At 43.1% G+C, this 15,066-nt stretch overlaps 1 protein-coding gene across 11 annotated transcripts in view; it reads left to right on the forward strand.

Moving 5' to 3' along the window:
• The first annotated feature begins 2,208 nt into the window (after nucleotides 1-2,208).
• The window catches only part of gphnb (gephyrin b), a 117,354-nt gene continuing 104,496 nt past the window's right edge, over nucleotides 2,209-15,066 (forward strand). For 9 of the 11 annotated variants that reach the window (XM_074615252.1, XM_074615256.1, XM_074615253.1 and 6 more), the window contains exon 1: nucleotides 3,249-3,407. In XM_074615252.1, the coding sequence (XP_074471353.1) occupies nucleotides 3,344-3,407 (64 nt within the window). In that variant the 5' untranslated portion in view covers nucleotides 3,249-3,343. Of the gene's footprint in view, nucleotides 2,331-3,248; nucleotides 3,408-15,066 lie in introns of those variants that run through there. The other 2 variants (XM_074615259.1, XM_074615262.1) reach the window with 2 other exon arrangements.

The raw sequence follows: 15,066 nt of genomic DNA on the forward strand, positions 1-15,066 counted from the left end.
CCAACCAGCCGTCGGACGGCCGGATGAATTTCTTACAGAAATTTTGGTCGGCCGACCACAGGCTCTTGCATAGTTGAAGCAGAGCCACAAGCTGATTCCTCAATGTCCCCAAGTGCCTTTTTTCTACTTTTTACAGTAATCAGAGCGTAGCTATCAAAATAACTGTTTTCTTTTTCTGTTTTACACGTACAGCGTAAGCACTCACATCGTGGCTGACGAACGGACTGTACAGTGTGAGCACATAAATTGTGAGATTTGGCTTTACATCACAAACAATCTACTCGTACAGTAGGAACAACATTTTTAAAATCGTTGTGTATGCCCAGCTTTAGGAGCAAAAGAGGACACCGGAGGACAAAGAGGCACATGATCTTTTTCAGATGACCTGTCTCATGCACTGCTGTGAGGATAGAGTGACCGTTTTATAAAACTAACTTTTTTTTTAAATAGTATTTTCTCCAACTCTACCCTCTGCTACTTTAATCATCAGGTTAGGGGGACAGATTAGAGGCTTCCAAGCAGGGATCTAAGGCCTGCACCTATTCATTTTCTGTAACCGCTTATCTTTGTGTGCCTATGACTATTTCTCTCCTCACATGTTTTCAGAAACATCTTGTCGTGTATTGTTTAGCGATGAAATGAAAAAGTTTGTGACCCGGCAGCCATGTTGAGATCAAGTTGTCAGGTTCTTCACGACTTAACCACTTGAACGCCAAGCATATCGTGTACACGAAGCACAAGCTCACAAGTTTCATTTGAAGGCACCAAAAGTCTTCCGTCTCAGGCTAGATTTTTTTAAATCCTGAAAATAGAGCCATGAGGAGATGCAGAAGTCTCTCTGAGGACTGGAATTACAATATGCTGAGAGGTTATTACGAATTTTTTTGCCCAATGATGCCAAAAAAGTTGTTCCCTACTGAAGCTTTAACCTGACCTGCATGTCTTTGGACTGTTGTGGGGGAAACCTGAGCACCCGGAGAAAACCCCTCACGCCCGGATCTAAAAACTTCAGCTTCAAAAATGGCATGAAATGCATGAGAACAGTGACTGCAGACGTGCTGCTGCTCTCCCCCTAAAAAGCCTTCACAGGAAATCAATAGTGGTCTCCATATAAGACTTAATCTGGGCTCCACACTACTACCGTGGCAGGCGGCCAGCTGACTGATGTGTGTGCGGTTTAAACGGCCCCCGCATCCTGCCCGCTTATCTGTAGGTGTCCCGATGATCTGCTCTGCTTTCTACTCATCTCGTCTGGCTGTTTTTTTTTTCCTGCTGTATCCCATCTCCTCCTCCCTCCTCCTCCCTCCCTCCTCCTCCTCCTCCTCCTCCTCCTCTTCCTCCTCCTCCTCCTCCTCCTCCTCCCTCCCTCCTCCTACTCCTCCCTCCCTCCCTCCTCCTCCCTCCCTCCTCCTCCTCCTCCTCCTCCTCCCTCCCTCCTCCTACTCCTCCCTCCCTCCCTCCCTCCTCCTCCTCCTCCTCCTCCTCCCTCCCTCCTCCTACTCCTCCCTCCCTCCCTCCCTCCCTCCTCCTCCTCCTCCCTTCCTCCCTCCCTCCCTCCCTCCCTCCTCCTCCTCCCTCCCTCCCTCCCTCCCTCCTCCTCCTCCTCCTCCCTCCCTCCCTCCTCCTCCCTCCCTCCCTCCCTCCTCCTCCTCCTCCCTCCCTCCCTCCTCCTCCTCCTCCCTCCCTCCCTCCCTCCCTCCTCCTCCTCCTCCTCCCTCCCTCCCTCCTCCTCCCTCCCTCCCTCCTCCTCCTCCTCCTCCCTCCCTCCCTCCCTCCCTCCTCCTCCTCCTCCTCCTCCTCCTCTCCCCACTACGTTCGATGTGATCGGCTCTGGGCCCTAAACTTTTCAACTACATATGTGAATGTGTACAATCATCTCTTTGAGTATATTATGTGCTATGTATACTGTGTTTTAGGGATCTAGATATGGTGTTTAGTTCTTGTGGCCACTGTGTGTTGGCGTATTGTTGGTTTTGTCTGTGTTTGTGTTTAAAAGCATAATAAAAATACTGGTGAAAACAAAACAATGGCTTATCTGTAGGTGTCCTATGATCTGCTCTGCTTTCTACTCATCTTGTCTGGCTGTTTTTTTGCTGTATCCCATCTCCTCCTCCTCCCTCCCTCCCTCCTCCTCATCCTCATCCTTTTCCTCATCCTCTCTCCACTAAGTTCTCTGTGGACCCTGGACCCTAAACTTTGTTTGTGTGCAATTTAGTGTTGGATAGGTTGTGTACAGTGTTTTTTTTTTTTATTGAAAATTACTGAAAATGAGAGTGGTGTGAATCAAAACAGTAAAGTTTTGGGCTATAAAACTAAAACAAGGTATGCAGGTATGTATGTATATATGTATATATTTAACTTATTTATTATTTATTTTTTTCCATTATTTAGACATTGTGTGCAGCTAAATGCGATCCTGATTTGATTGATTTTTTTTTCTTCTTTACCTCTCTGCTACTGTAGGTGTGTACCACACGAATAGGCGGGTGGGCACAATCTTTATTGTATATGTACACTTTAAAAAAGATAAAAAATGGAAACACTCGTGTCTCCAAATAAAAATTTATTAAAAAAAATGAGCTGAAAGACGATAAAAAAGCTCCAAGTTGGTTTATAATTCTCTGTGGGTCAGCAACCACTTCACATTACAGTCATTTGCTCCATTGTTATTATCATTATTATCTTTAAATCTGCAGCTTTAAGATTTTTCATTGCTAAGTTAAAGGGCAAAAAGTTCTTCTGATAAAACAAAACAATGGCTTATCTGCACTGTAAAAAAAAAAGTGTAAAATAACGAAAATTTTCCGGCAGCAGGGGCGCCAGAAAATGTCTGTTAAAAAACAGAAACGTACTGTCCGTTAATTAACATAAATAAATTGCAAAAAATAAAAACAGTAATCATGTTTATATAATCAGCCTGTAATTTGACAAGAAGTATTTTACTTTTAACATATATTTATTGTTAGAATAGTCATACACCATAAATCTTAAACCATTAACATATAAATCACAAATGAAACATGTAATATTTACATTTTTTTTCTGTCATTTTGAAATACAGACAGAAAATGTAAAATTTCTTGAAAAAAAACTGTAAAAAGAAATAATTTTTTTACAGTGTGTAGGTGTCCCAATGATCTGCTCTGCTTTCTACTCATCTCGTCTGCCTGTTTTTTTTTCTTTTTTTTGCTGTATCCCATCTCCTCCTCCTCCTCCTCCTCCCTCCATCCCTCCTCCTCCTCCTCTTCCTCCTCCTCTTCCTCCTCCTCTCCCCACTAAGTTCTCGGTGCTCGGCTCTGGGCCCTGCCGTGAGTTCTCGGTGCGGGCGACAGCGCTGCTGAACATGGCGTCAGACGGGATGATTTTAACGAACCACGACCACCAAATCCGGGTCGGAGTCCTGACAGGTAACAAAAACCTGCAGAAAACCGCATCTGCTTTTTTATTCTCACTTCATTCTGCATCACATTTAGCGTGGATTCATCCACCGCCGGCGGAGCTGCATACATGTCGGTGGATTTCTGCATCTCTCCATCTCTCCATCTCTCTGCAGCCTCATTTAAAGCCTTTTCTTTCCACCGGTACATGCATCCACGTCTACATGCTCTGTGCTTTATGCGGTGGAAGCCTAAAAAAGATGCTCTCTCTCTCTCTCTCTCTTTCTCTGCATCGGTTTGTGTTGCGCTCATGTAGATTTCCAGTCGTTTTGCTGAAGAACAAGAGCTCAGTTTATGTGTATTGAATAATTCATGTCTCTCTATATATCTGATCTGCCTGTCAGAGCCTGATAATGACAGCTGACCGTGTGTTTGTGTCCGCTGCTAAAGATGCTGGAGAGAGATGTGATGTGATGCATTATTGACACCCAGCTGACCACAGCAGGTTTTTTTTTTTTTTTTTGGTTTTTTTTGTGTGTGTGTGTGTGTGAAGTGTTGCTCACGACAGTTGCTGAAGGTGGATGATGGTGATGATGGTGATGGTGATGATGATGATGATGAGCGCATCCTCTCGGCCTGTTAAAGAGCAGCGAGGTGGAGGAGAGGAGAGGAGAGGAAAAATCTGTGGAAGAAAAATGCGCGTTTTGTGAATGACAGCAGAGTTTACATGACACATGATGATGATGTGTGTCTGGGTTTGGTTGGTTGGTTGGTGGGGCTGAACACACACACACACACACACACACACACACATGCACACACACGCACACACACACACACACACACACAGGATGCTGTTAGATCTGGTCGCCGCCGGCCTTCATTTTTTCCCTCTGTGTGTGTGTGTGTGTGTGTGTGTGTGTGTGTGTGTGTGTGTAGCCTATTGCTTTGTCATGTTTCTGATCGTCAAACATCACGCCAGAGGTTGTTGACATGATCTGGAAGTCAATTTGGTGGAGGATGTGGAGAGGGATGGAGGGATGGATGGAGGTGGTGGATGCATGATGAAGGCTGTCCAGAGGAATACCCTCCCTCTCTTCTTCCTCCTCTCTCTCTCTCTCTCTCTCTCTCTCTCTCTCTGTGTCCATCCTGTGTGAGGCTGGGTCGATCAATATTTCATGCAAGCCGTGATCTCACACATACGGTGGTGTTCCTCCGTATGGAAATCCAGCCTGGTGGAGGAAGAGGAGGAGGAGGAGGTGGTGGTGTGTAGCGATGGAGATGGAGGGATGACTGTGTGTGTGTAGAGACCCTCCACTGAAATCTGCACAGGGAAACCCCCACCACCACCAACACCAACAACACCACAACCACCCGTCGTCTCCTTCTTCTTCTTCTCCATCCCTCCTCCTCCTCCTCCTCCTCTCCTCACTGGAGAGAGAGAGAGGAAGAGGATGGAGAGGGGGAGAGCTGTCCGTGGTGCTGAAATCCAGCGTCACTCACAAATCAGTGCGGTACTGACCCTACCACGTTAAATACTGCATCAGATAGATACACCCAGGCATGGAGAGGAGGAGAACACACATCTCTACTCACTTTTCCATCTCCATCACCACATTTTGCAATATGATGAGGAGTTTGGTGTAAATGTGATGGAAAATAGTCCCAAACTGATGAGGATTTGGTGTTTTAAGCAGATATAAACGTGCTTTCAGATTGTTTTTTTGTTTGTGTAGGTAGGTGGCTGTTTGCTGTATGTTGGTCACTAACTACAGGTCAGAATATACTAGGGATGTCAATTAGGGATGCACCGATCTGACTTTTTCAGTCCCGATACGATACCTGGGCTTTGGGTATCGGCCGATACCGAGTAACGATCCGATACCAGTGTTTAATTAATAAGCTGTATACCTCACTGTTTGTAAGGCAACATCAGACTTGACTTAAACATTACTTTCCTAACTTTGTAAAACAAAATGTAACAAATGAATACATAAATATACTGTAAATTTACTGAATTATTTATTATTAAAGTAATAAATTGTACACCAACAACTTGGTAAAATATCTTCAGAATTAACAAGAATGACAATTCAACCTTAAACCTGTGTAAACCTTTTTAATGCAGCAATAAATTGGTCAAAACTTAAACAGGAATTCAAATTCCAGTATATAATGTACAGTATATAGTATATAAACATAGAATTGAATTGAATAGATCGGCCCCATTGTCACCAATACCCGATCCAGCTATTTGAGTCAGTATCGGCCAGATATCTGATCCAGTATCGGTGCATCCCTACTGTCAATCGATTCAAATATTTAATCACAATTAATCAAATAATTGTCCATAGTTAATCCCGATTAATCGCACATTTTTATCTGTTCAAATTGCACCTTAAAGGGAGATTTGTCAAGTATATAATACTCTTATCAACATGGGAGTGGGCAACTATACTTGCTTTATGCAAATGTATGTATATATTTATTATTGGAAATCAATTAACAACACAAAACAATGACAGGTATTGTCCAGAAACCCTCACAGGTACTGCATTTAGCATAAAACAATATGCTCAAATCATAACATGGCAAACTGAAGCCCAACAGGCAACAACAGCTGTCAGTGTGTCAGTGTGCTGACTTGACTATGACTTGCCCCAAACTGCATGTGATTATCATAAAGTGGGCATGTCTGTAAAGGGGAGACTCGTGGGTACCCAGAGAACCCATTTACATTCACACATCTGGAGGTCAGAGGTCAAGGGAAACCTTTGAAAATGGCCATAACAGTTTTTCCTTGTCAAAATTTCTTCGCCATAATTTAGCGTAACTTTGGAGCGTTATTTAGCGTCCCTCGCAACAAGCTAGTATGACATGGTACCAATAGATTCCTTTGGTTTTCCTGCTACAAACTAAAAATCGCGAGTTAATGCGTTTAAACAAATTTGCGTTAATGCGTTATTATCACGTTAGCTCTAGAACATCCCGAACACTACATGGGGTTAATTTCTTTATCAGCCACTTGAATCCCCAACTGTATCTCTACTGTAGTGACAGATTAGCAGTTTGATCTTGCGGTGCAGTGTTGACAATCCCAGCGTACATGTGTCGACGTTGAGTCGCGCGGAGACACAACCGACAGGCTTATTTGTCTTTTTGATGTATTTGTGTGTATGTGGAGTAGGAGGGCTTGTACTGTCAGAGAAACAAAGCATCAAAGGAGTAAAAAAAACGGGGAGGAAACGGTGCACGGTGGCATTAAGTTGCCATGTTTTACCTGACCCTTAGCCTTTTAAGAATCTAATCGTGGCAGGATTACTCATGGCTAACAACACCGCTGTATAATTTTTTTTCTTTTTTTTGTGAGATGATGCTTTTTGACAGCGAAAAGTCCCCCCGCTGTGCTGCCACGGGGAAGCAAAGCTCAGAATATTCAGGTTGGATGTCTCTTATAACGCAGAAACCTTTTGTCGCCACCACACCTCAGTCTTAGTGTTCATTGCCAATGGTTTGCTGTGTTATAGGGCCTGTGTGAGCAGAATGCTAATAGAGTCTGGAGCAGTGCTCAATCTCCCTCCTTGTGAGGGTTAAAGGTCAGCCGTCCACTCCTGCATTCAGTCTCCAGGGAGGAGATGAGACCTTGGCTCAACCCTCCTCCATCACTTAGCCCCACATCCCTCTAGATAGGTGACAGAGCCCAGGGGACGTCTCTGTTGAGACCCCGGGAGCAGGGGACGCTGACATGTCGGTGAAATAATGTATGTATTTCGTGGGATGTTTGAGTAAGAGGTGGGGTTTTATTTGCGGGAAACTTGAAACAGGATAATTGGGGGGTGAACGTGCTGTCACTTGTCAAAGCTGTCACACTGAAAACGTGACCTTTGTTAGCAGTGGATGAAAGCTTCTCACGCTGCGCTCAGCCTATTGTGATGTTTCTTTCTCTATCCACCTGTTTATACGTGCTTGTGTATTTTTGATGCTTGAGTGCCTGGTTTCTAGCTGTCTGTGTTTCTTCCTGTTGAGTTTTAATTGTCCTGTGTGTCTCTCCCTGGGCCTGCCTCGGGGTCTCTGGGCACACAGCGACACACTCAGATGAATATGTGTGCTTTAATTGCTTGATGCATGTGTGTATTTATGTATGCAGATATACAGTCATAAATGAAGAGTTGTGGCTTCAAGTTTGTGACAGTACAAACATCCCAAAGATGAATTATGTTGTCAGACATTTACTTTCTCGTCGATGTGCTAGTTTCCTAATCTGACTCAGTGTGATGCATAGTGTGAAATTATAATATAAGCATCTGCCTTGACTGTTTCATTTAGACATTTCACAGGCAACAGCAGCTGTCAGTGTGTCAGTATGCTGACTTGACTATGACTTGCACCAAAACTGCATGTGATTATCATAAAGTGGGCATGTCTGTAAAGGGGAGACTCGTGGGTACCCATAGAACACATTTACATTCACATATCTTGAGGTCAGAGGTCAAGGGACCCCTTTGAAAATGGCCATGACAGTTTTTCCTCGCCAAAATTCAGCGCAAGTTTAGAGCGTTATTTAACCTCCTTCGCGACAAGCTAGTAGGACATAGTTGGTGCCGATGGATTCCCTAGGTTTTTTAGTTTCATATGATGCCAGTATCTTCACTCTAACGTTAAAACTGAGGGCTACAACCTAAAAATCGCAAGTTACGTTAATGCATTAGTGGCGTTAAAACAAATTTGCGTTAACGCTTTATTATCGCGTCAACTTTGGCAGCCCTAAATCGTATATATTGAATATATTTAATATTTGCTATTTGAAATCGGTGCAACTAGGATGGACTTACGAGCAGATCGGAACTGATTAGGGCTGTCAATCGATTAAAACATTTATTTGCATGATTGTCCATAGTTAATCACGATTAATCGCAAATGAATTACACATTTTGTATCTGTTCAAAATGGACCTTAAAGGGAGATTTGTCAAGTATTTAATACTCTTATCAACATGGGGATATCAAATGTATGTATATATTTATTATTGGAAATCAATTAACAACACAAAACAATGACAAATATAGGTATTTTCTAGGAAACCCTCTGCCCACATGAGAACCACACGTTGGACGCACTCCAGCTGAGCTTTCATGCATTTTCTAAGCACATGTGAGCATGCACATCATGCATGTGCCCTTTACATGTGTGGTATATGTGCATATGCAATGTGACTCTGCTCTGCTCTTTGTCGTTTTCTGCACTAACACTGAGCTCTGGCTGGAAAACACAGCTTAGCAAACCCCCCCCAGCCCCAAATATAGCTACTGTATGCATACCTTCTACGATCACACACCGAGAGAGAGAGAGAGAGAGAGAGGCTGGCAAAAGGCATTCAGTGGCTTTTAATCTGTATAAAGCCCGTGTGTATGTGTTGGACCATACGGTGTTATTATACGGCAGCTCTCCATGCATGGGCCGCGGCTGCTCTCGGATGTGTAGCTTGATTTACAGCCCGTAGAAAGCCCCATTGATGCCGGCTGCTGAGAGTGTGTGGGTTAACTCCAGCCCTTCCTCAAAGAGACGTGGACACACACTCGGCATCGGGCTTCCAATGAGGAGCCAGGGCAGGAAAGCTCCACTCTGCGACAGACAGCACACATGTTTCCCTCTCCTCTCTCTCTCTCTCTCTCTCTGTGTATCAGTCTCTCCCTCGCTTCTATTTTTTCAGCCTCGGTTGTAACAAGTGAGAGAGGCTCAGCGATGTGTGGGCGGCTCTCTAAACTTACATGTCTATCAGAAAGACATGAATCGACGGCAGGCAGGCTTCCCAAAACAACCACATTTAGATCGCTCTCTCAACCCCTCTGTTAAGTAGAACTAATTCTGTGGCTCCCTGCAGAATGGGTGGATGCTTTTATTTTGGCGGAGTGGTTGTCCATTTCTTAATCTTAAGACTGGCCCATACTAAAAGATTTTTCAAATGTTAACAGTAGTGCTGTCAATCGATTAAAATATGTAATCGCATTGCATGATTGTCCATGAATAACAATTTTTTTTATCTGTTCAAAATGAACCTTAAAGGGAGATTTGTCAAGTATTTAATACTCTTATCAACATGGGAGTCGGCAAACATGCTGCTTTATGCATATTATGTATATATTTATTATTGGAAATCAATTAACAACACAAAACAATGACAGATATTGTCCAGAAACCCTCACAGGTACTGCATTTAGCATAAAACAATATGCTCAAATCATAACATGGCAAACTGCAGCCCAACAGGCAACAACAGCTGTCAGTGTGTCAGTGTGCTGACTTGACTATGACTTGCCCCAAACTGCATGTGATTATCATAAAGTGGGCATGTCTGTAAAGGGGAGACTCGAGGGTACCCATAGAACCCATTTACATTCACATATCTTGAGATCAAAGGTCAAGGGACCCCTTTGAAAACGGACATGACAGTTTCTCCTCGCCAAAATTTTATTTGGCGAGGATTATGTGGTCTGCATTTTGTTGGTCTGCTGAAGAGGTGAAGCGGTCAGAGGAAAGGTTTTGGTACGTCAACGTGTTTAATTTTAGATGCTTATCGACAAAACATCCATGTTGAACAGTAACGCACAACTGTGATTTTGTTGAACATGATGTATCCGTCGGTGTAGGCCTGGATCACGTGTGTGTCTGTGTGTATTCCCCCTTTGCTTGTCTGCGCGTGTGCGTGCACGTGGGTTTGCGAACACGTATGCGTGCCTGCTCGTGTGTGCGTGTACTTGTCTGGCTGCAGATGGGATAATAACTATTTAATCTGCTTTTCCACATAATTTAATCTCTGGAGTTTGTCCCAAGCTCACCTTAACAGCTCAGGAGCTAAAGAGGCTCACAAGAGAAACAGGAGTCAAGTCAGCAAGAAGCAGCGACCTGGCGTGCCAGAGAGCACCTTGACCAAACGTAGGAGACGCCGTCATCTGTCACTGAATGGCGTGGGTGGCTGCCAGGTTATGGAGCAATCTCCTCTCGCTGTCTGTTTCTGAATGACTCAATCTAGTGTCTACGATGCAAGCCAAGGGTTTTACAATTGAAGGAGAGCTGCAATCACAGATACACAACACAGGTTTAACATCATCAGGCTGTCATGCAGAAGATTTCCCTTCATCTACTTTTATTCTCCGTTAGGAAAATGACTACATTAACCAGAATGCTTTCACCTCACTAGTACTCAGGAAAATGTGTCTCAGTGTGCGCGAGCATTTCAGCTGTGGGTTTCACATGTTGAGAGCATTGATGGGGGAACTTTCGATCAATAAAAAGTGGATTTCATGCTGCAGAAACCAAATGCAACAGGTCTTGTGTCTGCGTTGCACTCTGATCTATTTAGGCCTCTGTTGGTAGACAAATAATGTACCATGGATTCTCTCTATATTATTGTTATTGCAAAGTACATCATAGACGCTTTGTCACGGCCATCGGCGTTTCCACCTTTTAGCGTCGGCATGTGACGCACCAGGCATTCCATTAACTACAATGTAAACCCATCCGCAGCAACAGAGTGTGGTGACGTAGTTTAAAGAGCGAAAAGACACACACGGTGGCTGGGCCCAACAATGAAAGGCTTTCATCCAGGAGACCGCTGTTCGTGTCCCGTGTGTTAAGTTTCACTTTCACATGGGAATCAGCTGTCAAGTTACATATGTATTGTACAAACATAATCATTTTAAGGCCAACCATGTTGTTTTTCCTAAACCTAACTAAGTGGTTTTGTTGCCTGAACCTAAGCTAGTGTTATTGTTTTATTCACAACATTGAGCATGTGTTTACTGTGACCGGAAAGTGACGTCAAGGGGTCTGATAAAGCATGGTGATGAGTTGGGATGAGAGCGTGTTGACATGCACCCAAAGCGCATTGAGGACGGCTTGTGATCTGATCAGCCAAACCAGCTCCGGAGGTGGTCAGGGACGCATTATGACCACATTGAACACAAGCGTAAATGCAATTGCGTTTTCAACTACGTGGGCAGAAATACGTAATGCTAGGGCTGTCACAAGTACCACTTTTGGGGGTTTGGCGCTTTGGTAGTAATCAACAGCGATCTTCAAAGCTTCGGCCGGGGAGCTCCTCCAGTCACTGGACCACCAGTGTAGAGAGATCACTGCCACCGCTCTGTCGGCGCTCTGTGTGTGCAAGTGTAGTCGTACCTCAAAGTCACGTTACCGGGCCCCTTCTCCCCTTTAAACGGTGGCGTTTTGAGGCTGATGTGTCTGCGCATTATGCACCGCCTCTTCGGCAGTACCCGGCTGCAAGTACGTGCAGAGTGCAGCTTCCGGAGGCTTCATCTCACCCCTTTCAGACAAAGCGATCCGATCTCAATGTGGACACTGAAGACGTATTAATACCAGGTGTAAATGTAATCAGGTTAAATCATAACTAAATACAATCTGGATACAAGACGCAGTTTAGGTCCAGGTGTAAAGGGGGTCAAAGTGAGATATGGTGTAGAGTTTTTATAAAATTGAAACATTTGATTTCTTGGTGTAGATGATAGATAATAGATGCATTGTATGGTGGTTTGGTACCTGCAGCTTGGTGGTCCATTCCAACTAACACAATTGGTCATTTTAGCTGGTGGGAAGCTGTTGAGGGATCATGTGTTGAACTCAAACTGGTTGACTTGGGTGCCTATATATAGGGGAAGGCGTGAACAAGGGCTTGGCGATAATTCAGTATTATTGTTTGCTGATTTTACGTGAAATCATATTTGTTACGGTTACACTTCCAAGTTAATTATTCATAGCATATTGTAATTAAAAACTAAAACATCAGATATCTTTTGAAAAATATTTAAATGAGTGATTTCCTACATTTCCCAGAATGCCTTTCTTTGTCTGTTGCAAGAGTGGAATCTCAATGGATTCAGTTAATTGTGCTAAGTTGAATTTTTAACATGTCATTTTGTATATTTTTACCATATTGTGATATATCTATAGAGAGGCATACATCGACATAGATATCGGAAAAATATTATATATTTTATATATATATATATATATATAGTGATACTAGTGTGAAACTCTGCCCACTCTTGTGAAAATTAGAGCTGACGACAACATTTACTGGATGAAGCACATAGCAGTCTACCAGCTCCTCAAGCCAACTGCAGTTAGCTTTGACAAGGACCATAGAACAGCAACTTTGACTTTCTAAATTGAGAGGAAAAACCTTCTGCTTTCAAACTCAGTTGTAGTATTGGTAACATCATGTTGTCTACACATGGCCAGTTATCCATGGAGAATGACAACCATCAGATATGGACATCAAGTTGATGTTATTTTGACAGGGTTCAAGTGTTTTACTCTCTTAGCAACAGGATCTAAAGATGCAGAATGAACAATCAGATAGTTTATTGTTTAAAGATACCTAAATAGCCTAAATCATCTGTCCTCACAGCCCATATGCGTATTTGTGAAGTCCTTGCTAACTCCCTCATAGCCACTATTCTGTCTGTGCTCCCATTAGCATCACAGCGTTATTATCCCTCCCCGTTTCCCACTCTGTTGACGCTGAGACAGCCAGACGTAATATCCTGACACAGCTGACGTCATGACTGGATAACAAAAAAAACACAAAGTAGATGTTACCATTGGGTTCACTGGTGATATAAAGATATGTGGTTTGGATGGGAATCAGAGAGCCCCAAGCGTGTGTCTACCCACTAGCATGATTTCATTCCTCCTTTTTCCTGCTTTTGACCCAACTCTCTGTGTCTGTCTATGGTTGAATCATCTCTAAGCTGCTACTGGGGGGGTTCCCTTGCAACAATATGTGGGCATCTGTTCAACAATATGCTAGTTTGAGAGGGATACACTTGGAACAGAAGAGCTACAACAGAGGGGGGAGGACACACACATTGGGCAAACACTTGTTCCTGCTTCTTATCTCTCATCCGATTTCCAATGATTTTAGATCATCTTTAAAGGGGACGTATCATGAGAAGCTCACTTTGTTGTGATGTGCTTGTGTACGTACATATGGGTATCTGGAGTTTCCTACCAACCCACAACCCAGTGGGGGCTGCTTATATCAGAAAACATGTGATTCAACAAGCCATTCAGATTTGGCTCCGATTCCTATTTCACATGCAGGCTCATTAGAATATACCGCCCACAGCTTGAGAACTACCTTTGCAAAAGTGCACCATATTTTTCATGACTGACTGGGCTTTTTCGGGAGGGGGTCTTAAAGAGACGGGCGCTAAAACGGAGCGTTTCAGACAGAGGGTGAATACAGGTATATTCAAACAGACAGTATGAGGAAAAAATGTTTTTTTTAAGATTTAAAATAGGGTTGTCACGAGAAGCGATACTTTGATACTTTGATACTTTGATACTTCGATACTTCGATGCCAAAATTCTGAAAACATGACAATATTCGTTTTACTTCCGTCAGGGCTTGAGGCTAACGGCAAAAAGTATAGAAGCAAAGAGACGAAACTCCGGTATTTTTTGACAACAGTCGGCATTTTGGCAAACACTTATAATATTTATAATATTTTATTGTTTAACACAGACCATTTTTGGTAGAATATGACAATAAAATAGAAATAATTTTGTTTTAATTTTTTTACGGCACTTTTTAGGCGGATGTTCTATTGGCGTAGTCGCTTTCAGTCCAAAATGGCGGAAGCATAGCTTTGCTGCTAGGTGCTGATGTTGCAATGGAACGAACAATTGACTTTCACTTCTTGGCAATATACGCTCTTTGTTAACGGCGTCCTTTCATCCGGGGGATGTTAGAAAATGTGTTTGGGATGCAGTAAACTCAGGATGCACCCTATTTTTCCCTGACTATGCTTCATTGTGAACAAGAAATCGGTGTTGAAATCAGCAGAACGAGGGCTAGTTAACGTTAACTGTTAGTTCCGTGCAGCACTGTGCTACTGGCTGCTAAGATAATGCTAACTAGCTCTCGTCCTGCAGATTTCAACACGTGGGGTACCATTGATTTACATATTGAGTATTGGGCCAGGGTGAATTCTAACGTTATCATGATGATTATCTGCAATTATTTTAATAATCTATTAATCATGTAAGTCATTTTTAAGCAGGAATACTACACATCCTTGAGTTTAAACTTCTAAAAGGTGAGGATTTTCTGCTTTTCTTTGTGATATTAAACTGAATATCTTTTGTGTTTTGGACTGTTGGTTGGAAAAAAACAAGCGATCTGTTGAGGTACATGGGATTTATTGTTTTACTTTTGTTTTTAACCACGGTATGGAATTGGCATTGAGAATCGTGGAATTTCACTGGTATAGGTATCAACTGGTACATTTCTGATATTGTGAAATCCCTCATAGAAACCCCAAAATAAAAACTTGAAAATGAGCATGATCTGTCCCCTTGAAGCCAAATTTGAAGGACTATTTTGCACAGACTTTCACAGGTTGTAATCCCAAGGGCCATGAAGATGAAATGGTAGCGTTGTCAGAGAACAAGCAAGCACCTGGACGGTTCGTGTGCTGTTAGTTAGACTAGAAATATACTTGATCCCTTTGTTAGCGTGTGGTCGGACAAGGATTTATCTTTTTGGTTTGGGTGGGGCTCGTACTGTAGCAGCGGTTAAAACACTGGCTGACCCTCCTCTTACTTTCTCTTTCTCTCTCTCTCTCTCTCTCTCTCTGCATCACACGCACAGCTGTGACAGTGGACA

This window comes from Sebastes fasciatus, chromosome 18 (genome assembly GCF_043250625.1).
Source record: "Sebastes fasciatus isolate fSebFas1 chromosome 18, fSebFas1.pri, whole genome shotgun sequence".
Classification (NCBI taxonomy): Eukaryota; Metazoa; Chordata; class Actinopteri; order Perciformes; family Sebastidae; genus Sebastes; species Sebastes fasciatus.